We start from the raw sequence: 23,961 nt of genomic DNA on the forward strand, positions 1-23,961 counted from the left end.
CTCTTTAATAATTTTTGCATTTTCTTTGTTTCTTTAATTAGCTGATTTACTCAGCTGATTGCACAGCTGTCTGGGCAACACCCCCCAGGGGCCTGCCAACTGTTTCAGAGATATGTAGTGTACTCAGTGAAGGGAAATCTGTACAATAATTTGCATATATATACGCAGAAATAGTGGAAAGGAATGAGAAAGCTCAAAGGCAATTTTTGTATTGCTAATAAAAGGAAACATGTTAAGGATGAGCTTAAAAAGCTTTCTCTTTTCGGTAATTTCTGGGAAAAGATTGCAGTTTCATGGTAAATAAGGAACCAATTCTCAATTGGAGGGTTTTATTCCTGGGATTATCGTTGTCTTTTATAGGCAGCTGTTGGAGATTTCAGAGGTATTCTGTGCTTGTTGGTTTTCCCCCTTTAATTCGGAAATGGGACTTGAAAAGTACAGGAGTATGCAGAAGGACCTGGTCTGGCTTAAAATGGTCCCCAAATCTGAGGTTTGTAAAGCATTTACTTGCTGCTCATCTTGCTTTCCACTGCTCAGCACTAGTGCCTTACGTAAGCTAGAGGATCTGGCTTTTAGTTTCCCCAGTGGTATCAGTATGAGCTATTCAGTTTTTTTCCACACTGATAAATTAATAAGCATCAGCAAACATTATAACACTGTCAAACAGCTCAGAGCTGCCATAGTAACCAGCCTCTCTAGATCTCACTCTATACCCTCCACAAAGGATAACAAGGGATACCATAAGCTCCGATGTTCAAAAGAACAGTGAAGTTTTCAAAAATCATGAAATTAGCGTAGAATGATGTGATCGTAAAAAAAAAAAAAAGAAAAGAAAAAAAAGAAAAAAAAAAGTCCTTGTTTGCTGCTTGTTTCTGAAAAGCTTCACACTAGCAAGTTCCTTTGGAAACAAAACAGAAGAGAAACATGTCTCTCAAAAAATGTAGGATATAAGAAGAATGCTAGAAGTTGTGAGCTTCCCAGAAGCTGATGATAAATCAACTGGTGCAGGCTGCTGGCAATTCAGAGCACTGGAGCCTTCCCCCAGGGGATATTCTTGCAGATTCCTGAGGTCTTTTCAACAGTGATGGTTTGACAGGGACAGAAAAACAGGCTATAACCATCCAGCAAGGATGAGACAGTGAAAATCTGTTGGCTTGTCAAAGAAACAAAGTTCTTCTGGTCACAAGTAGGATATTTACCACCTCCAAGGTGGTGTATGCCTCCCAGCTGTAGAGGGCACATAGTTGCCTTTAACTTACCAGCTAGAAAAAGGAGAAGCATATATAAATTTTGATCACATAGTACTGAAAGGATTGAAATCTTACAAAGGGCAGAGTGGTTTGATGTTCTAGGATGTTAGCAGGTTAAAGAACAACACTAAATAATAAATGAACATCCTCATTTGAAATGAAAGAGCATCACTGAAACATGAGGGACATAGCCTAAGGGGTGAGTGAGCTTTGTACATAGACCAGAGCTGCCTCTGGCCTTGGAGTACTTAAAAAAGGCCTGTAAGAAAGATGGGAACAGACTTTTAGCAGGGTCTGTTGCAATAGGAAAAGTGATAATGGTTTTAAAATAAAGGAGGGGAGATTCAGGCTAGACATGAAGAAGAAATTTTTTACAAGGATGGCGAAACACTGGACCAGGTAGCTCAGAGAGGTGGTAGATGCCCCATCCCTGGAGACATTCAAGACCAGGCTGGACAAGGCTCTGAACAACTTGATTTAGTTGAAGATGTCCCTGCTTATTCCAGGAGGGTTGGACTAGATGACCTTTGAAGGTCCTTTCCAAGTCAAACTATTCTATGATTCTACCAAACAACTGCTGGAGCAGTGAACTCCTCATCCTGGGATCCTGCACACTCAGGCTGCTCCCAGCGCTGTGTCAGAGGGTTTGACATGTTCTAAGCAAGTTCTGTCTTGGGAGCAGCCTAAGGCAGTGCAGTCTTAAACTGCATGTGCACCAAGGGTGGTGTTTATGGGCTCTGTGCCTCAAAAGGCAAGAGATCCTGGTGCCACAGTTGAACTTCATGGCAAGCTCAAGGGCTGAAGCTGGAGTTTTGTGGCAGAAGAGGTCTAGTGGCAATGCCAGCTTTCAGGGAGCCCTGACCCGTGCCCTACCTGCTGCCTGGGGGCTCTGTGCTCAACCAGATGATCAAACTGAGCCAGGCTAAAAGTAATCCTATTTGATGCACAAATCCCAAACGCTTTACAGTAATGCAGAAAGGGAATAGTAAGTACAGGGCTGTGGGACAGCCAGCAGCGATGGGAGCTAAGCTGGTTTTCTGTCCTGGAATGGACATGTGGGTACCATCCACACAGACTGGCCTATCAAGTTGCTTATGGATGGACAGATGTCCCTCATGTCATACTGCTCAGTAGCAACATGGTTAACTGTGATGGCAGGCCTCTCTTAATCATTTAAATAATTAGCTTTCAAAGTTAACACCCTATTAAGCCAAAGGGAGGAAGTTCACACCTCTCCTGCTGTTATTGTTCCCGTCTAGCTGGCTGCAGCAGCAGAATGACGATAGTGCCTTGGTTTGTGTTGTGAAGGTTATCTTTGCAGCCAGAAGGGGTAGAGAGAAGAAACTTCATTTATAGAAAAGGAAGAAAGCACAATACAGCAAAGCCTCTGGGAAGATTGCAAGGCTGTAGGTTCCAGGATTTGGTTTATGTGTGAATTTTTTTTTAACTGTCCTTTCCACTTTCAGTTGGGTAAAAGATTCTGCTATTCTGAGTAAGACCCTGTATTAAAAATGAAATAACATGCATTGTATTATATGACTTTTAAAAACCTTATTCATCAAACACAATTAATTAACCTTCAAGCGTGGAGGCACTGCTCTGTAGGTAAGCCTAGTGTCCTTGACAGGATTTTCCACAGGCAGGAAAATGTCCATAGTGCTGCAGGTGCCTGTTGTGACCCTCATGGCGTGACAATCTGTCTAGCTAAGATGAGCCCTTTAACATGCCTGTGGTGCTCTGTGCTGCCAAGGAAGACAGGTCCCTTCCAATGCCTAATATATACATTAAACTTTGTAGCAGTAAAAGCAGGGGAGCACTGTTGGTCAGTAATGGTGACACAAAGGATGTGCTCCATTCTGGCATAAGCAATGGTTATGTTCCCTTTCCCTTCACACCCCCGCGTGATGGCTGATTCTGCTGAGGTAGCTAGTACAAAACTATTTATTTTTGTTTCTTTTTTTCTTTGTTATTTTTTCTGCTGATTTAATGAGCTGAAATGGGATTGCTAAAGGACAAGGCTCTCCCCCACAAGAATTCTCTGTCCCAACATTAGTTTATAGAAGAATCTGCTTGCAAAATCTCAGCTTTGGTCCATGGAGACACAAGGAACTCAGACCAGATGATGGCCCTTGTGATCCTTGAGTGACCATAAAAAAAAAAAAAATCAACATCTTTAATTCCCTAAGCTAATTTGCAAATGGACACATTTGAATTGCACATTAGCAAGCTAATGCCCCTTTAACATTGTTTTCTTTCTTTCATGGTGATCTCTCTTCCAAAGGAGGAGAACTGCTGCAGGTAGAAAAGAGAATTGGTCACTCTGGCGTTGTTTGCATATTTTTTCTGTCATGGGTCTCAAGCCTGAGTCCAAACATAATATTAAATAGATACATTTAGATCAAGGTAGACCCTCTTTGCCTTTCCCTGGTGTTGCTCCTTTGTGAGATGTGCTGGGGTGTTTTTATCAAGGAGAAAAGCTGAGTTTATGCTGGCAGAGAAGGAAGGGCTTGGCCTAGTTCCCAAAGTTCACAACCTTTGTCCATATACATGTTACAATTTTAGGGAACTGTCCCAGAATCAACATTTGCCTGGGAAATACTTTCCCATCGCACCCTAACCTTCTGCTCCCTTTTTCTACAGTTGAATTTGCAATGTCAAGCCTTTTATATTAAAAAAAAAAATAAAAGGCCAACTGACAGTAAATGGGAAAACTATCTGTGAATTCTTATATTTTATGATGGGACTTGTGTTGTGTGCACAAGAGCCCATGAGGGCAGCACCTAGGCCAATTCAAGGGGTGTCTATGAGTTTTTATGGGTTTAGGAGGCACACTGTGTATAGAAATACAGCAATTAGTTTCTTCTATGTGTGTGATGGCACCTATGAACATGAATTTCTGAATCCGTTGGAATATTTTAAGAAATTCAAGTTTTTTTCTGTATTTTATAGACAAAACATTTAGTAACCTTTTCATACAGAAAGCAAGAAAATATAATTAAGGGTTATTTGTCCATGTGGTCACTTCAGTCTTCAATGGACTTTGTTCTTGCGATGGAGAAAAGTGTATGAGATCGTGTGATTCCTTGAGGATTACTCCCTGGTTGTAGTTAAATGGTCCAATTGTGGCTGCTTCTTATGGGTTTGGATAAGAGGCAGAGAGGACACAGAAATCAAGTTCGTGATGGAAATGTCATGAAAAAGAGGCTGACTCTTCCTGCTCTCCCAAGGACTGCAAGAACGTCAGTGTGAGGTCTGGGACTATTTTTTTTTTTCCTTTAAGAAAATATTTACTGATTCTTTTCTACATTCCTTAAACAATCTAAACAACACTGAAGCCAAGGAGAACTGGGTTTGGATTATGAACTTTTTCAGCTTTTTTTTCTTCTTTTTTTTTTTTTTAAAAAACCTCTTCATTGAGGGTACATCTAAACTGATGTGTTGTTCTCATCTTCTTTAAAATTGCTCATGCTGAAATTGTTCAACACCCAAGGAGATTTGCATCCATTGGGGTTGTGGACACATACAGTCTTTCTCTTGCTCTCTCTGCTAGGTAAGAGATGTTGCTCCCCTCAGCCGTGGATGTTTGCTGCCCAGGGAAGTGGTGGAGTCACCATCCCTGGAGGTGTTTAAAAGACATGTGGATGAGGTTCTCAGGGACATGTCTTGGAGGCTGACTTGACGATGCTAGGCTAATGGTTGGACTTGTTGATCTTTAAGGTCTTTTCTAACCAAAATGATTCCAAGATTCTGTCACCAACTCCCTGGCCAGTTATCATCCCCTCGCTAGTCTGCCAGCATAGCCAGGTTAGCAACAGTGTGCTGCTCCTTAAAGGTCTGCCTGTTTGTTTTGATTGAAGAAGGTCTTGAGGTGCTTGCCCTGAGACTAGGCATGAAAGGGGATGCTAGTAACAGAGTGACAAGAAGCTGGTTGGCAGCCACTAACCTTTTCCCCTGGGCACAGCTGTTTGCGGAGCTCCCATCTGCTCAGGCTTGTTGGAAAAGCTGGCTGGATCAATGTAAACCACTTAAACCTGGACCTGTTGTCTTGTTACTAGCAAGGTGCCACTCTTTAAATGCCGTGATTAATAGACAGCATCTGAGGGGATATTTTGCCCATCAGTGGCTACAGCAAATTGATTTTAGGTGAAATCAGAAAATTGAAAGGAGAGTTGGGAAAATGTTGTGTTTCTGCTAACACAGCCACAGACTTAAGCAATTTGCAGTTGATCAGACAACCATTTTTTAGCATTCATTAATGCATTCCGGTATCGCAGTGTTCCTGGCTCATGCTGGTTGTTCTGACTAGCATTTGGCAAATGGATGTCCTGAATGCTTTGTGTCCCCTGCAGTAGCCATGATGGAACAGGGTCACGCACATGTTGGAGTGTGCGAGGAGATGCAACAGCTCACGGCGAGGAAGGCTGGGAGGCAGGTTACATGGAAGAGACTGCACAGAATCCCCAGCCCGGTTGCCTTGGAGAACCCTGATCCAAACGAGGAAAGCAGGGGCCACATGGGGCCATTGAGGTGCTCACTCTGGTTGCTGCTTCTTTGGGTTATTACTTTTCCAGCCTAGGGTGGGGATATGCCACAATATTCCCAAACACGTTTTGATTTTGCCTAGCTTTACATGCTGCTGGGATTTAGCCCCCCTTGTACATACTTTCTGTTATAGCTATAGACTGACTCTGTGTTTTCAGCATTCACCTTGAATTTCAGAGGTTGGCTGGTAAAATGATGTCAGCAAACTCACTAGTGAAGATTTACACCAGATGTCTGTTTCCTTTGATAATGGATTAAAAAAGATCCCTGAATGGATTAAACTGTATTGACAAAATTACTTTTTTCTCCTTTTATAATAACATTTTTATGACTTTTTTTTTTTCATTTGATAGCATAAATGGGAGGGAGAAAGAAGAATTATACACTATATGGCATAACAATATCAGGAGAAATTCTGCAGTGAAAAGAGAAGAAATCCATATGCTTTATTTTAGAGGTCAAGAACAGTCTAAAGTTACTTTTCTTTTAAGTTGCTGGAGGCTGCCTAGGAGGCTGCTTTTAGTCTGCAGCAGACCCAGAGCACCCATGCAGACAAACCAAGCTAGACCTCATGGCTCACATTACATGTATTAGTGCAGCTGTGGTAACCTGGTTGTATGTCTAAAGATCTGGGCTGAGGGTTGAGCAGAGCTTGGGTGAGGGTGGCTGGTGAAGGTAGTCCTGCTGCCTGCCAGCCCTCCTCCTGCTCCCTCAACAGCTGGTTTGTTCATCAATCAAATCCTGGGCTGTCTCAGCTCACAGATGTAGTTTAAGGCAAAACAGGACTGGTGATCCTCATCTGAAAACACCGTGCTGTGGGCTGTGACTGTTCAGGTGCAGCCTCACCACCAGCTCAGGTACCCAGGGGTGAAGGACAGAGAGGGTGGACGGGAGGAAGCACACAAGCTGGATCCTCCTGCCCATCCATCAGAGCCACGAGCCTGGTGTTGTTCAGGAAATAGATTTGACAGCTCTACCACTTCAATAAGTCTTTTGTTGTCACAACTGCTGCGGCCACACTGGCAAATCATTTGATGTGTACACATGATTAATGATTTTTGAGTATGATGATTGTAAGTAAATGAGTATGGTGTAAGGTGAAGTCACTTCTCATGTGTTTCATCTGGTCAGACCCTTCTAACCTGCTACGTGTGACATATCAGAAGGGCTTAGGGCTTAATGTCCTGCTAAAATGCATCAGGTGGGCATGTTGACTGGAAGGGTATCTTGGGCTATAGCTCGTAAAACTACCTATAGATATAGCTGTCTGCAATACAGAAGTCTGATCTGTCTGTTCAAAAGTGGTCCTTGTTTCTTTAGGCAGGTGAACTGATAACTCTGGTTTCCACTCTTCTGGAGCTTACATGTTTGATCCAAACCTTTTTTCTTTATAGTCTGTCAAAACTTGCTGATGTTAAGGAGTGTTAATTGAGCTAAGTTACTGGTTTCTCTTATTATGCCAGGAGCAAACAACCTTCAATAGATCTTCTTCTGCCACCATTTATTTCTGGAGATGACTTTCATGGATGACTTTGCTTATGAAGAATTTTCTGAGGCAGAGACAAGGGATTAATCTGCTTATTTTGTTTAGTTTGAATTGACCTTCTACAATATAATGAAACTAAAGGGATGTCTGATTTTTCTGTTCTTTATAAGCCCCTAAGTCTTATGATAATGTATGAAAAAGTAGAGTTCCCTTAAATGTCCTCACTTTATCAGGACTAAGTTGCAGGAGTGTAATGATTTAGTACTTCCTTTTGCTGCCTAGGAAAAATAAGGTAAACCTTATTTAGGATTTTCCCAAACCAAATAAGGTATGCCTTATAAAATTTGCCCAAAACTACTCAAGAAGTTAACTAGAAAGCTACACTTGGAACGAGGTTTCTTGAATGGTCTTCCTCTTTGATCTAAAACAGGTCATGCTGCATTGCTGCTTCTTATCATTTGAACCTGCCTGCTTCCAATACATTCCCTCTTTCTTATTTTAGCAATTCATCAAAATGAAGAACACAGCAGTCAAGAAATAAGAGGACTAGACGAGCTCAAGGATACCTCTGATGCTCAGGTAAATGTGTAAGATTAATGGTGTCCTGGGGACTTTTTTCAGATCTACAAGTTGAAGGATCTGCTCTCAATAGCTCTGGGAAATGGATTTTCTTCTGTGTTCAAATGCAGGGAGCCCCTAGGAGGGGAAAGTCTGCTGCCTCTTGTCTTGTGCGACTATTCAGAATAAGATTGATGATTACTCTGGGAATTAATCCCATGATGTTGCAATTGGACAGCATTCTTCACCTATCTCTCTCCTCTTTTTAGATAATACACATAGCATATACCAGATGTGAAAATAAAATGAGATGTGTTTTAGGAGGCGAGGGCATGTGACATTTTGATTGAATTTTAATCACTGTAAGTAGACATGCAATGAAATGAGGATACTTATTAGTCACTCAAGTGTAAGCAACAACCTTTTTCTTTCCTCCCATAACTACTCTCATTTACAACCAAAGCATACTTCTAGATATTGCTCAGAAGAAACTTAACTGCCTTTTAGAGTATTTTATTGTGGAATTGCTTATCCTTTTTAATTCGGTGAATCTTTTTTGATTAATCTCCAGTTCATTCAATCATTCAGTTCATGCATTCAAACTGTACAAGTGTAACTATATTGCTCATTGAATTGGTACTGATTATTGCTTTTAATTTAAAATCGATTTCTCCCACTCTTGACTGTTGGTGGTTTTATTTTTTTTTTTCTATTCCTTTTGAAAATCTTATGTTTCTCACCATTTGCCACCTTTTCTCCTTCCTACACATGCAACTTGCAGTTACCATCTCTGATTTATCTCTTAACACCTTGCCTACTTAAAAAGCTGTGTGTGAGAAAGACAGGATTTGCACTGATGTCTGTAAGCAAGCTCGGCTGAAGGGGTACAAGCTGTATAGCCAAGTCAGCAGTACCTATGTCTTTCTAAAGGCAGGGGCTGTCTCGACCACCATGAGCCCAGAAGGGGCTACAGGCAGCCTTGGTAGCAGGGCTGGGCCATGGCAGGCACGTGGGGAGCGCAGGCAGAAGAGTTGGGAATCCCGCATCCTGCACCTGTGTGTCACTGGGCCTTTCTGGCACGCTCTTCAGGGTCATGCTCAAGCAAGGTGTTTGGAAATGGACTGCTCTTTTATGAATTGCACACAATTTCAAATCTCTTAAAAAAATTAAGATGTGGTAGGAGCTCAGTGTGTGAAAGTGTTGTTACTTGACTTTGATTCCTAATTCACATCAATGTGGGGTCCGAGGATCAGTTTTCTAGAGCTCCACTGTGCATTACAGAGCTACAGAAAAGACCCAGAGGGAAATACTGGCCTCACTGCACAAAAAAATCTGGCTTTCTGTTTTCTTTTTTGGGTTTCATGTATGCTCAGTTCTACTTGATTGTGGTAGTATTATTATTTTTTGAAAATGTTTGCTCACATATATGTTAGAGATGTGAAAAGAAAGGCTACGATGTGTACTCAAAGCTCCTAAGGAGCTAGGTAATAAGATTATGTGGGCACATTGTAAAAAACAAGGGGAATTTATTATTGGGATATTGATTCACTCAGCTTTTACTTGGCTGGAAACCAGTTTCTAAAATTTGAAAGAATGTGAAACACATTTAAAATTAAACAATTATTAAGAGAGCAGTTAAAGAAGTTTTCAGTTGCCCAGCTGGGAGGAGAGCAGGAGCATCATCAAAGTAGCTGTTGCTCCAATTTTATTTGTCAGTGCCATAAAAACGACATAGTGCAAACACCAAATACAGTTTGGTTTAAGGGTGTGAATGACTTTTTCTTTTTATTTATTTATTTATTTTTTTTTTTCCGTTTTAGTGAGATTGTGCATGTGACTGGGGCAAAGCGAATGATCTCTCCATATGGTTTCAAGTTTTCAGGTTGTTCAAGGTGAAGTTTGTAATAATTACATTGTTTTCACCAGACACAGGAGGAGCTAGAGGTGCAGTGGAAAAAAGCCAAAGCACCACAAACCTCTTCTGTTAACTAACAGAGTTGAAGGGTGTGCTGCCTGCTCCAAACACCGCTCTGTGGGACGTATATTAGAGTTAGTTGACAAAACTGGCAGAAGTGTGGAAAAAATTAATCAGTACAGGGTTTTTTAAAAGTGAGCATGTTGTAAACAGTGTAGACAATGTAAATAAAAAAATCCAATCCTGCCTGCCTAGGGCTGTCTTAAATCACCTCTGTGTCACTTCTACTAAATTCCTTTATGGCCTTTGCAGAGGGAATATTTTCCAATGGATGTGCTGAAACAGAAAATGTGTTGTCAGCATCTTTGCTCTTCCAACCTCAGTAGTGACAAATTTACTCTCCTTCACATTAAATATTTTTATTTAATTTCAAGTATTGCATAAATACCTTTAATTATAGTAATTTTGTGCCATGAATGGTAGTAAAGCCTCACTGTAAAGCTCCTGTGTTCTTTTATCATTCATTAAATTAAAGCCAGTTAACATATGCAAGTTTTTGATTTTCACCTTCATGTATGTTAGTACTTGGATCTCTGTTCATGTACATGAATTAGTGGACTAAGCACCAACATCTGCGCATGTGGGATTTTGGAGGGTGTGCACCTGAACAAATGACAAATCAAAATCACCCTTTGCAAGTAGGGCAGCTTGTTTTTACCCTTTCATCTAACAAACAGCTTCAAAGGTATTGCTTGAAAATTAAATTTATATTGACAAGTGAAAATGACCAGTAATAGGAGATTTTAATGACATCTTCCCAACCAGCTTTTAGAGGCAGTCATCAATTAATTAATTAGTTGACCTAGTTGCTTTCTTATAAGTATTTAGCAGGAAGATTTATAGTGGAAAGTCAGCATAATTGAGGAAATCAGAATTAAAAATGAGGCATTAATATTTTTCTTCTTAATAATGAAAAAGCATGTTTAGCCTTTTGTATTTTAAGTGCATTCTTTACTCCCCAAGCCAAGCATATACAATTAACTTGATAGTATCTTAGCTCTCCCAGAAAATTTTTAGTTGACCTTTTATCCTCTGGAAAACCAATACAATAAATATATTTGTCACGTTCTCTGCAATTCTTTAAATTAAATAATAATTTAGGGAGGAGGGGACATGTTAAAATGTGATTTCTTCATGATGGTTATTTGAAACAGGACAATATGATCCTTTAATGAAATTTGAATTCAGACCATATTCGTGGCAAGGCTAATGGGCTTGTATCTAGAGTTGCTTCTTCCCCAGGGTGCTCATCCATGCAGAAAGCAATAATGTGCCCTGCCTGAACACAGGCAGGAGGGTAAGGGGTGAATGGGAGCAAGCCCCCTGTGTTAAATTGTCTTTCTCCAAGATCTTTCTTCCACTTGAACATATACCAAATCAAACTCCTACCCCAAAACTGAAGTCTCCCTTCCTTATCTTAACATACATGATTTTAACCACTGCGCTTTGCTTCATACACTGGAGATCAATGAGTGTTTGTTCAGCAGAGTGAACACTGCATTTCTGTCAATGTCCATCTGACATCCGAAGTACAGGGACTCATAACCCTCTATGCCACTCGTCAGTCATGGTCTGACTTGTCTGGGCACAACATGAGGTGTGAAAAGTGCCTCCACAGTAGTCCCAAAGCCCTAACAGGCCATTCTACTTTGAATTGTCCTTAGCCTACAAGCCTGCAGGGATTACAGCACACAGATGTTATACTCTCTACTAGAAGCATCCCAAAGCCAAGAAATAAGCGGGTTTGGCTCTCGCTGATGTCCCCAAGCTATCGGAGTGTTGTGAAGTGCAAACATTAGACCTCAGCCAAGTCTGTGATGATTGCCTGCGTTCCCTGTGTAAATTACTGGAGAAAAAGGAGAATTTTAGGAAACAGCTCATCTGACCATTTTAAAACGTCTACTGTAGAGTAAATAAATAAATAAATAAATCTTAAGTACCTCTTTTTCTCTATTGATTAAATGAGTCTAGACAAATAGTTCAGTATATTCTTCTACATTTGATAAAATCAGTCTCACTTCTGATCTGCTAGTGATAACAGTATGTTAGAACTGGTTTATAAATCCATGTCCTCAATTTAGAAGATAAGGATCTGATCTCATAGAAAACATAAGGACCTTCAGGTTAGGTGCTGCAATTCCGTATTTTCTGGGCAGATTTCTGGCCTTCAAACCGGTGCATAGGTTCTTTATACGGGAAAGCTGGGTTCGTTAGGGGGTTGGGGACTAAGCATAGGGGGTGCAAAGCACAGGCTGTATCTGAAATTCTTTTCTTCTCCAGAGCACAAGTGCCTGATGCAGGCTTGTGAGGAGGTGCTTTTATGCAGACATGAGGAATTTAGGCACGTAAAAATTTCTTTCAAATAATTCAGTAAGGATGACTCTTTGGATTTGGTCGTGGAACCTGTTTTTTTCCATCAGCGTTAAAGCATATTTTCAGAAAGTGGATTTGTAACCGTCCTCAGCTGAAGAAGCCTTAACCCGCATTTCTATCTTCCTTGGCAAAAACAGCAGGCTGCAGGATGTTTTGGGTGGACACTCTCCTGCCTTCATCAGTCACGGGCAGGAGTTTCTCAAGGCCAAAGGACTGGAGCCTGCATGGCCCTATGGGTTAGTGGTCAGGGCATCCCTGGCTTCTGGTCCCATCTCCTAAGATATTTGATGAGTTTTGGAGTATATACTGATTCAGGAAAACTCAGGATGAATAGCAGAAAGAAAAGGGTGGAGGAAGTCAGGAAAAATGTTTATTATCAGATTGCCCTTGAAGTCATATAGCAATATGACAGCCATACCACATGCCTGGTCCTCCCAAGGCATATGCTGTTCTCATCAGGAAACATCTGGGCTAATAAAAGCTGTGTGGTATCATTGAGCTGGGTCCTGGTTACACAAAGGCTGTATCCGTGACCAAATCATGGACAGTGATATTAGCCACTGGCTTTACAGGGAGCAATTTAGCCCGTATCGGCTAACTTTGTGATGGGTCTGGTATGCCTGTGTGCATGCATGAATCCATCTTTATATATATGGCATTTTTATAAAACAGCCAGTGCTGAATGTTTTGATGAAACAATGTTGGCATAGCTTGAATAACTGGCAGAACATTAGCCAAGAAAATAGTTCTAACATAGTTTTTAAAGCAAATCTCATTTTATTTCCTAAGTAAAATCAGGAGATATTGATTTGTTATTTACAGAATAAATAAATGTAGCACAACTGTCTCTTAACTCTTACGGATTGCATACGTGAAAAATGGTTGGAGCTGGAGCAGGGGGAGTTGGAGCCTGTTATTTTTAGGAGTGCCTTGTGTTGCGCTTCATTCTTTTTCCAGGGCTGTTCCTGGCTAACTTTCCCATGAGTTTTTAACCTCTTGCTCTTGTTCTCTTATGTAACAGGAAACAGGCTGACAGGAACAAATAAAACACAGCGTATCTGATAGTCACAGGCAGAGGAGCGGTTCATTTAGTTAGCCCTGCCTTCGTTCCTCCAAAGTAGATACATTTGGAGATTTGGATGCGCCTCAGCTCCTCTCCAGTTGTTTCCTCGGAAGCAGCGACTCATTTTTCTTCAGCAAACGGCACTGAAGTACCACAAATATGAGAAAACAGATGCATTTCTTTTAAGATTGAAATTTGTGGTGGTGTCATGTCCTGGGATTGTGGATTTAAGTATCTGTTTGCTCTTTCTCCCACCCTTAAGGCAGGGGTGTTGTGCAAGCTTCAGGGAAGAGATGACATCGGACGGATTGAGCTGGTCCAGAAGCTGGCGAGAGAAAACTGCCAGTTTTTGCAGACGGATAGAAAACCACCAGAGAAGGCAGAACAAGTAAGACATTTCTTGTTTGGGTTTTCTGTTTCTTTCTGGTGGGGGAGGGAGATTTAGGTCACAAAACTGAAATAGCAAAGCTGATGGTCAGAATCCAGGGCACACATTAGTCATGGAGCTGTAGCTGCTCTCCTCTGGCATTTACATTTCTCTGAAGTGCGTTCAGTTCAATAATTGTCAACACATTTAAATTATTATGTTGTCATTAGCTGTCAGTTACTGTTATTAATATCTTATAGGAAATAACAGATGATTTCAGGATGTTTTCTACCAAATTAGTGATTATGAAATACTTGGGGTTTAGGGTGTATTTAAATAATGTATAAGGTATATGAGTGCTTCAAGTACTTACTTTAAATTGTCTTAAAATTACCCTTCTACTGGTATATTTGGATGCAAATATTGGCTAGAGATTTAATTATGAATTAAAAAGAATGATCTGGGTAGGGAATTCAGCAGTTTCTTAAAAAAATGTGTTTTCAACCAAAAGTTACAGCAAAGAAAGCAGCATTCTGTTTATTGCTTCTGAAAGCACTTATTCAGATGTTAATAACTGGATTGAAAATGCAGTAAAACTTGACTGCTCTGCTTATAGCACAATGAATCCTAATTTTGTTCTCGTGAAGATTTCTATTCTGATTGCATATTCATCTAAAGGTGCCCAGGATAATAACTGCAAGAAATAACAAAAATCCCATCTAGTCCTTATGTGTCTTGCTATAATGTATATGTAATTTATTCCATTTTCTACTCGCTGGACAGTAGAAAAAAGGCATGTGCTTTAGAAAAGAAATAGTTTTCAGCTCATCTGCAAGCTCATTCCTACCAAAGCAAGGCTGCACAGAGGAAAAAGAGAAAGGTAAAATCTTATTTCAGAGCTTCATGCTCTGTTCAGCAGTATTAAGTTCTAGTCTGGTGTAGTTAAACATGTAATTGTATCGGTAGGTGTGCACGAGGGAGGAGGGTAATTAGCCAGGCTCAAATCCCTGAGATTGAATTGTTCCTCAGCTGATCCACTAGCCATGGACATCTGGCAGAATTTCCATATGTCTTTAAACTGTATCAGCAAAGTGCAATTAAAAGTTTAGATGCTTAAGTAAAGAAGATTTTAAGCCATGGAAGATTTGTAATTGTGTTTCAGGATTTAAAGCAAGATTACAGATGCTGTGGGCATAGGGGAGAGGGGAATGTTGGGACTGATACTTAAAAAACCAGTAGATATTTTTGCTGCTTACTCTGGTCTTTATAAAGGGTGCAATGATATCAGCTGCAGTTCTGTAGCTGCACAGATTACAGTTCCAAAAATGGAAAGGGAATAATTGCTCAGCTTTTTTTCTCCTGTGAAAAGTATGGTACTTAGCAATTGCTGCTATTTAGGAGATGAGTGACTTCAGTTTAGCAGGAGCTGGAGCAAGCAGCTCATTCTCACACTGAAGGGTGTAATGCTCTCGGGCAAGGATGTACTTTTAGACCTAGGAGGTGGCAGAAGAGAGAAATGTTGCCTGAAAAGTGGCAGAAGGACAGGTCATTCCTCATGTCCCCTTTATTTCTGGGTGGGGAACATCTTGCAGCTAGTGCTGGCAGTAACAAGTTCTGATGTGCTTCTCCTCACACTGCTCTGCACGTTGCTGGTTGTGGTAGACCACTGGGTGATGTGGCTGTTCTTTACAGCCCAGGCAGCCCATGACCAGAGAGACTTGCAGTCCTCAATGTGGATGTATTTGCTAATCCCCCAATGAACCTATTGATTTCATTAGGAATAGTCACGAAGAAGGCATTTATGAACATGGGTGAGGTCTGTTGTAGGGTTCTCAGTTTAGCTGACTCAGGTAATTTACTTTCACTGGAAAGAAACCCACGCTTTGGTGTGGTGGGGCTGGTGGGTCACATACGTCCAGGAAGATGTGAGCTTCCACCCCTTCCTCTCCCTCCCTTCCTCCCTTGTGGTTTGAGAGCTGCTCTGGCGCATGTGTGTATGGCAGGAATTGGCTGGCTGGGCAGAGTTTGCTGTTCTGGGCAGCTGTTCCTCTCTTCTGTGAGGAGAAACGCAGTAGGCTGGATTGTAGTGAGTACTACTTGGATGTGGTCTTTGAGACCTTCTCATCTCATCCTGCTGCTGAAGAAGTGATGGCAGATTCATTGGCATCAGCCTACTGCCCAGTCCCTTGTGCTCGCTGAAAATGTTAGAGGAACAACATGTTCTGGGTATGGTATCCTTACAAAACTATGTGTAGCCTGCCCATCTTTTTTTTCTTTTTTTTTTTTTTGGTTAAAAAAAAGAAAAAATTAAAAGCATAGCTTACTCTTACATTACTTTCTTAGAAACATGGGGTAATGGGCACGTGGCATAGGCAGTGAAATGGAGTGATTCTGCATGTTCTCCATAGTACCTCATTTCTCAGCAAGTATCCTTGTGCTAAAGCTTTCACCAGCTTTCCCTCCTGGGGAGCTCAAATTGTGCTTTCATGGATGATCTGCCTTCCTCAAAGGGATGGCATTCGGTCTGTAAATGAGACGCCTGAACACCCCGCCAGGCTTCTCTCCCTGTGCTGGGATAGCTGGCTGGCTGCGCTGGCCTCAGGGCAGCCCATCCCACAGCAGAAACACTGCTGGTTTGCAGGGCTGTGTGTTCCAGCCAGCCCCGGGCACTGGCGCTGTTCGAAGCTGGGGGCTTTGTCGCCCACCTGGAAGTAAAGCTGCTCCTTCCAAGATGGCCACGGGGGAATTTTTGCCCAAAGTGGAGTTCTGGTTTGTTCTCCTCCAGGAATATTAAAAAAAAAAACAAACAACAACAACAACAAAAAACCCTAAAAAAACCAACAAACAAAGAAAACCCCAACAACTTGGGGTTAGAATTGAGCATATGCATAGTTCTCTACGTGTACTGTGTCCCATGCACATAATGGGAAGTAGAATTGGGGCTCCTCTGGTGCTACCCATGGTGTTTCTAAAACAGGTTTCTTCAGATTAGTACAACATCATACGGTTTTCCAGCATTAACAGCAAACACAAATGTAGTATGATTAAGCTTTGCTGATTCTTGTACTTTCCTTTGAAGAAGGAAGAGCTCTCAGCCTAATAAAAGAATTTGGTACCTGATGACCCCAGTGACTTTTTCCTGTACAGTGAATGAGATGCAGAGCTAGACTGTGAGGAGAACTGGTGGGCTCTCCTGTCATTCAAATAAATGATCACTATCTTCATCTGAGTTTGAGGAAGGAACTTAGTGATTCATGTAGGAAAAGTAGATGACATGTGGATGTACGCTGGTCTTCCAGAAGTTTTCAGGCAGATAAAGTACCTAAAGGTATTCTTCAAGGTGTGGTGTCAGAGGTCTGTAGCCCACAATGGGCAGGTAAAGCATGGATTGGTTTGGGTTGCTGGTTCAGAAGGAGATGAAATATAATTCTTTTTTTCTCAGAAAAAGCAGATGGTCTGGAAGAGGGAAGATACGTGACAGTTGGGTGGTTCGCTGAAGGATAGCTTGGTTTAAAACTATGGTAGCAGAAAGAACGGATTCCTTCAGTTTGAATGTGTTCTGGAGGATGTAAAATTGGGATATATATATATATACACACACATATATATGCATATCTATATCTCAACCTGTTTGTCAGTGACCTGCATGGAGAGACTTAGTGCACTCTCAGCAAGTTTGCTGATGATACCAGATTAGAAGGAAGGGCTGACACACCAGAGGGCTGTGCTGCCATTCAGCGAGACCTGGGGAGGCTGGAGAACTGGACAAAGAAGAACCTGATGAATTTCAACAAGGTCAAATGTAGGATCCTGCACCTGGGGAAGAATAATCCCAGGCACCAGTACAGGTTGGGGGCAGACCTGCTGGAAAGCAGCACTGCAGAGAAGGACTTGGGAGTTCTGGTTGACAACAGGTTGACCATGAGTCAACAATGTGCCCTTGTGGCCAAGAAGGCCAACAGTATCCTGGGGTGCATTAAGAAAAGTGTGACCAGCAGGTCAAGGGAGGTTCTCCTCCCCCTTCGCTCTGCCCTGGTGAGGCCACATCTGGAGTACTGTCTCCAGTTCTGGGCTCCCCAGTTTAAGAAGGACAAGGAACTACTGGAGAGAGTCCAGTGGTGTGCTACGAAAATGATCAGGGGTCCAGAGCATCTTTCTTATGAGGAGAGACTGAGAGAGCTGGGTCTGTTCTGCCTGGAGAAGAAAAGGCTGAGGGGACATCTCATCAATGTTTATAAATATCTCAAGGGTGGGTGTCAAGAGGATGGGACTAGACTCTTTTCAGTGGTGCCCAGTGATAGTATGAGAGGCAACAGACACAGACTGAAGCACAGGAGGTTCCATCTGAATACAAGGTAAAACTTCTTTACTTTGAGAGTGACAGAGCACTGGAACAGGCTGCCCAGAGAGGTTGTGGAGTTTCCTCTGGAGACATTCAAAACCCACTTGGACACATTCCTGTGCAATCTACTCTAGGTGAACGTGCTTCAGCAGGTGGGTTGGACTAGATGATCTCCAGAGGTCCCTTCCAACCCTAACCATTCTGTGATTCTGTGATATATATAATGATTTTGTACAGGCATATATTTTTACTTCATACTATAAGCACCCAAGTCAGAAAGTCCATACTGCTTTTGTTTCAGGTTTATTGTATGCCATGATTTCTTTCCAGATTTATAGTCTGGATAAAAAAAAGTGTTCTGAAGAAGTCCTATAATTTAAAAAGTTTTGTGCTCAAACTCTGTTATATTTGAGCTGCTTATTTATTTCTGGCACTGCAAGCTTGTTATGACCAAGTTAGACTGGTATGTTGGAACTGGAGATTGTTCTTCTGCAGCACACAGTGCCAGCTCCTCTCCGGTGAACATAATGTTTGCAAAGTGATCTAACTGTAATGGTGTTCACAGACTTGTCGAGGAAAACAACAATTAAATTGATTTTTTTTTCCCCATTCCTACTTGTTAATGTGTTAGAATAAGGTTCTTAATTAAGGCACTGAACCTACCATATGTGTTAGGTTTCCTAAAACTTCAGTTTTGCTAGTAAGTAGAAAGTAAATAGTAGTAAACAAGCTTCTAAGCAGCTAGATAAGTTTCTTCTCTGTGCTGTTGCATTCCTACAATGAGATTCAATGTATTGATAAATAAATAAAATGAAATGGTTGTCTAAAATGCAAGGAAATTAATATCAAATGTGGGCTACCTATGCAAGCTTGCAGTTCTAATTTTATCATTACATGCAAATCATACTTAGAAGCCCAGGGAAATGTAAAACTGGATATTTGTGTTTTTATATTATTTAAATATTTCATTATTGTAAAACAATTGCTTTGACAGAAAATAGATGAAAAATCTGTATTGAAATATTCAGCTATAAAATGATGTTTTAAATGCCTTTGAGGCATATTTGTACTAAATCATATATTTTTTTAACTCCTAAGCAACTACGGGCTCAATTAAATGCTTTTTAAACAGACGTGATGCCATTTGTACAGTTTTTCCAGCTATTTCAATGAAGAATTGCACTGATTAAGAAAAACATGTCTGTTTGTAGTGTCATTGTATTAGCAAAATCATAAAAGTGCTTTTCACCTCAGCAACATGGGGAAAATATTCTTTAGATTATAGTGACATTTTCATAGTCAGATCAACTGAATAAGCCTTCTTTAAATTGACACTAATGTTCAAAGGAAATTTAAGATTCTCTAATGAACACATATTAATTATATTAAGAATATTAACAAATTTCTTCAACTATATAAATTGTATTCTAGGTGAGGGCTCTTCCAGCACTAGCATGCATCAGTAGGAAGGGGAATGTTTCCTAAATCTACCTTATAATCCCTTTACAGATTAATGTATATATTAATTAGAGTTAGTACTCTTTAAAAGTATATAAGTATCTACAGCTTGAATGTATTGATTCTGTGACTTAGCTGGGTCAAGATGAAAGAGCTATATCATAAGGGTGCAGATATGTTTTCAGAAGGACAAAGGATACTGAAGAACAGTTTTGTTAATTTACTGGGTACTAACTTTTGTAATCACTGGTCTCATTAAGAAGACAGATGATTGCTCATTGAAGCAGGTCGGTGGCTGGGCTGAAGCTGTTAAAAGGCTTACAAAAGAAGATTAATGATTTAGAGCCTCGGGTTGTGTAGATCACCCACAACCAAGGAATTTTTTGAGGAAATTCCAGTCATGACACATCAAGGTTATTTTAAGGTGCACCTACTTGTCCAGCTGGACGCCTGCAAGGAGACAAGAACGAATGTCAGGACATGTCCAGAGTTGCAGTTTTTGTTAGCATGACAAAGCTGTGGCCTTGTGCTGACGTACTGTGGAGTTGATGGTCAGTCATCAGGGCTCCAAGAGAAAAACATTCTTTAAAACAGTGACATCAAATAATGTCTGTATGCAATCAGTGACTGAAATATGTGCTTTACTTTAAAAAACCCCACAACTTTTGTTGTGTCTGCTCTAGCTCAGACAGATCTATTGGGTAGCCTGAACGCAGATTTACTGCTTTTGGAGGCTATTTTGCATCTCTGGCAGAATGAATATCAAGTGGACATAACAACTATAGTACAGTGAAAGGTTTTGAAGAAACCTTCATGGCTTGAATAGCCATGAGATGTTATAGATTTCTGAAGGCATAGAAACAGAATGAATTTAGCTTGTCAGTACAGGAGTTTCCTATTTCCCTTCCTATCTCTTAGATCCGCCAGCATTAGCAGAGAGAGCTGTACCAGGGCAAGACTATAGTTTGCATGTATGACTTAGTCTTCAACTACAAGCCAAGAAAAAAAATGAGTCTATTATTGAGGTTGTCAGTTTATAGCTCCATGTTGAGTAAGCTTAAGTAATTAAGAGGTAGGTACATGCTTGCTGTGGAGGTAACCTGAAGTTCAAGTCTCTGGTCTGAATCAGGAGGAACAAGGACTTGAATCTAGTTTCATCATGTTCTGGACAGTGTCCTGTTCCAGATGGTTGATTTTTAATCTGCTGGAATGAAGGCATAGCCCCAGGTGATCACTTGTTCTTCATAAGCCAACCTCTTTATCTTCTGAAACAAGAAGACTTCTGCAGGTCCTAGGATTTTTTTCAGTGCAGAACAGGCACAGGCATCTTTTTGAAATGGGAAAAGTTTGCCAGAGATAAGGATCCTCCTGCTCAGATGTAGGATTGGGATCATTTGGCTCCTAGTAAAACTTTATTTCATTCTCTTGCAACACATTTGTTAAAATAAGAAAAGTGCTTTTATTTACTATATACTTTTAAGGGAATTTATTATTCTTTTTGTTGTGTCTATTTAATGTGGCCAAAGTTTGGAGGAGAATGCCCTCTTGCCAGGAGTACAAAATAGTGATGAGATTATATGGTCCTTCTTTGTGCAAATACAAAGCACTTGCAAGGAGTCATGCTTGTGCTCACATGATGTGTTGTGAGCAGAGTACAGGAACACGTCAAGTGGGAAGTTCACTGTTTTCCTTTGAGGCAAGTTACATATTCCCATAATGCTTTATTTCCTCCAGATGCTCAGCCTAGTGATAAAAAGACAAGAAAGTCTAATTTGTACCTCTTTGATTTATTCTATAACATTAAACTACTTTGTATAGAAGGAAATTCCATTTACACATTTTGTGTGCTGGGCTTTCTTTAGTGTGGAACAGTGACTCATTCTTGTACAGGACAATACCTTAGTTACTGGGCTGAAAGGAGTAAAAAGGGCATGTGGTATTTCACAGGCTAAAACCTGTGAGCTAGAACACCGAATTTTTATTTTTGACTGCATCCGTTATTTAACGTGTAACTTTCTTCAAATCATGTCACTTCTCTGCAGCTTTGTTTACCCAGATATAAAATAGGGTCTTAAGCATGTAGGACCTTGAAGAGGTGCTATAAAACCTGCAGTAGTTAATGAATGTTGATGAATTGCTTTGAGATCCTTGATAGGTGGTTTGGGGATCCCCACAAGCTGGAAGTGGGTTGGACTTTGATATGCTGAGGGTCATGGGGGATATTTTTTAAAAACCTGAGCATAGCTGAGGAAAGGCCAAGCAGTTGCAGTCACTTTGCAGTCTCTGGGTCCGCAGGCATCACTTCGACAGATGTGCCATTGACAACATCCTTGCCCTGACTGCTTCTCCCTGGCCCTGGCCTGCCTCATGTTGTGCTGCTCTGTGAAGAGACACAGGGAATAATCCAGCTGATAACTAAAATAAATGCACCTTTCCTGAGGGGTTACTTTCCAACTGTATCAGTTTCACTCATGGTACAGGGATATGGGTATGGGGTGGGAATGAGATGTGGTATTTTTTGGAAAAGGGACAGCTGTCAATTGTCGATCTCTGCCTCCACTGCTGAAGCCTTCTCTACAGGGACAGGAGTCAGACTCCATGATCCTCAGGGGTCCCTTCCAACTCAAGACATTGATTCTATGATTCTCCACAGCAAGAAAGGAAGGACAACTTGACCTTGTATATTTTTGCAGGCTTCCTTTTTTTCCCAAGGTTTATTTATTTTAATCATGAGACACACCTGAAATCTCCAAATGTTGTCCTTTTGCTATGGCCATTCTGTCAGTCACTGTGCCTGCATTTTAAAGCTTAAATCAGTTTCTGCTGATGTTAATCGGTATTTTTTGGTGAGAGCAGGGTATATAGTCCTTAGGGTCCAATGCTTCTGTCACGCCACAGCCTTGAAGGTGGTGGCATTTTGCAAGATGTGCTTGACACACGGTCACCTGTGGAGAATGCTGATTTGGTAGCAGTTAATACACCACTTGCATTCATTTTTCCTAGTTCTGTGTGGCAGCTCAAAGAGCAAAGGAATGAAAACCCAGGTGATTAGCGGTATTTTTGCTGACTGTCTTCCTCTAAATCAAAGCAGGTATTCTCCTCTCCTTCCTCGATTAGTGTTCCTACCGCTGTGTGCAGCACCTCCTATATTCTAATTCACAGCACGTGAAAATGAGGTCTCAAGTGCATATGCATGAATTTCGTTTTAACTACCCAGTGAAAAGTTTTAATTAGATGTTTCATGTAGAAACATGAAACAGGGTTTGAAATTAGCAATGACCTTGCAGCCTTCCTCGAATATATTTTCAGATACCACGTGGCGGGCAGTTCCCAGCTTTTTTAATCAGTCACTGGAACGGGCGCATCCGAGTGGGGAAGGCTCTGACGTGTGGGAGCGACAGCATTTGCTGGTTGCAGGAAAAAGTACTTTAGCCTCATCTGGTGACTAGGAAAATAATAGAATGACCTAACTCAGGAAGATCATGAATAGCAGCTGATATTTCCTTTAACAGCTTGCTGGAGATCAAACCTTACATGGATTTCCAAGCTCTGAACTAGGGCAAGCCCTGAGCAGGGGGTAATGCTGAAGTACACAGCCTTGTTTGATCAAGGGAAAGCCACACAGCTCACACTCTTGTTGGCGGTGCGGTGCCTCAGCTCTGTCCCCTGCCAGCCTGGCTGACACTGCTGTCTCACCTGAAGTGGTTGGAGTGAGAGCCCCGTCCCTTAATTTGTCTCATTTTTCTCAGGGAGGTGGGGGCAATAAACCCATACCTGCTTTTCTACTTAGCCCAGTGATGGCAGGAACAAAGGAGAACCTGCTCTTTTGGTAGAGTAGGAAACAAGCAAAGAATGCAATTATTCATCACCTTTTTTTGTTTGGTTGCAATATCACAGTGTCTCTTCCCCTTTTAGAGGCACTGATATTTATTAAATACAGTATCAGTTTAAGCCTTTTTGCCAAATACTTTTGGTATTGCAAGTAGGGGATTATTCACCACAGGAACCTTTAAAATATATATGTGGATAGAGCTACAGCAGTTACATTGATTTTGTGTTTGCAAATATGCTGTTTGGCCATATTTAGCAGGTTAATAGAGAGAATTGATGTGCTCAGGGTCATGGGAGAAGACACTAATCAGAGCTGGCTGGAGTGAAGAGGTCAGAATTTTAGTTATCACACGCAAATCCTTGTTGTTCAGGTTTCAAGTTAAAAACCAGGCACATTCAAGCCTGGATTTTCTTGTGTGGATGGTACAGGCTGGAAAGTATGCCAGCACTCTGGCTTTGTCTCCTCATGTGTGAAACCTGAATCTTTTCCGTGGAATCAACACATTGATTCAGTCTGTCTAAATAATCTGTCAGTCTGTACACAGTACCTATATTGAGCTAATCATTGGGCTATATTGATTTCTTTTTGGTTTCCTAGGTTTGATGAACTTGTGTAAAAGAAGCATGTGACTTCTAAACAAAACTCCCTTTGCCTTGAGCTCTTTCCTCCTGTTCCCTGCAGAGGCTGAAGGAGTAAATTAACCCTGAGTGGAGGA

General features: G+C 41.1%; 1 protein-coding gene across 1 annotated transcript in view; it reads left to right on the top strand.

Moving 5' to 3' along the window:
- The window catches only part of RAPGEF5 (Rap guanine nucleotide exchange factor 5), a gene marked incomplete at both ends in the record, with an annotated part of 157,146 nt that overhangs the window by 55,412 nt on the left and 77,773 nt on the right, over nt 1-23,961 (top strand). Inside the window, 2 exons of the mRNA XM_080338516.1 lie at nt 7,781-7,857; nt 13,510-13,635. Of these exons, the coding sequence (XP_080194642.1) occupies nt 7,781-7,857; nt 13,510-13,635 (203 nt within the window). The remainder of the gene's footprint in view (nt 1-7,780; nt 7,858-13,509; nt 13,636-23,961) is intronic.

The sequence above is a fragment of the Nesoenas mayeri genome (assembly GCF_963082525.1).
Source record: "Nesoenas mayeri genome assembly, chromosome: 2".
NCBI lineage: Eukaryota > Metazoa > Chordata > Aves > Columbiformes > Columbidae > Nesoenas > Nesoenas mayeri.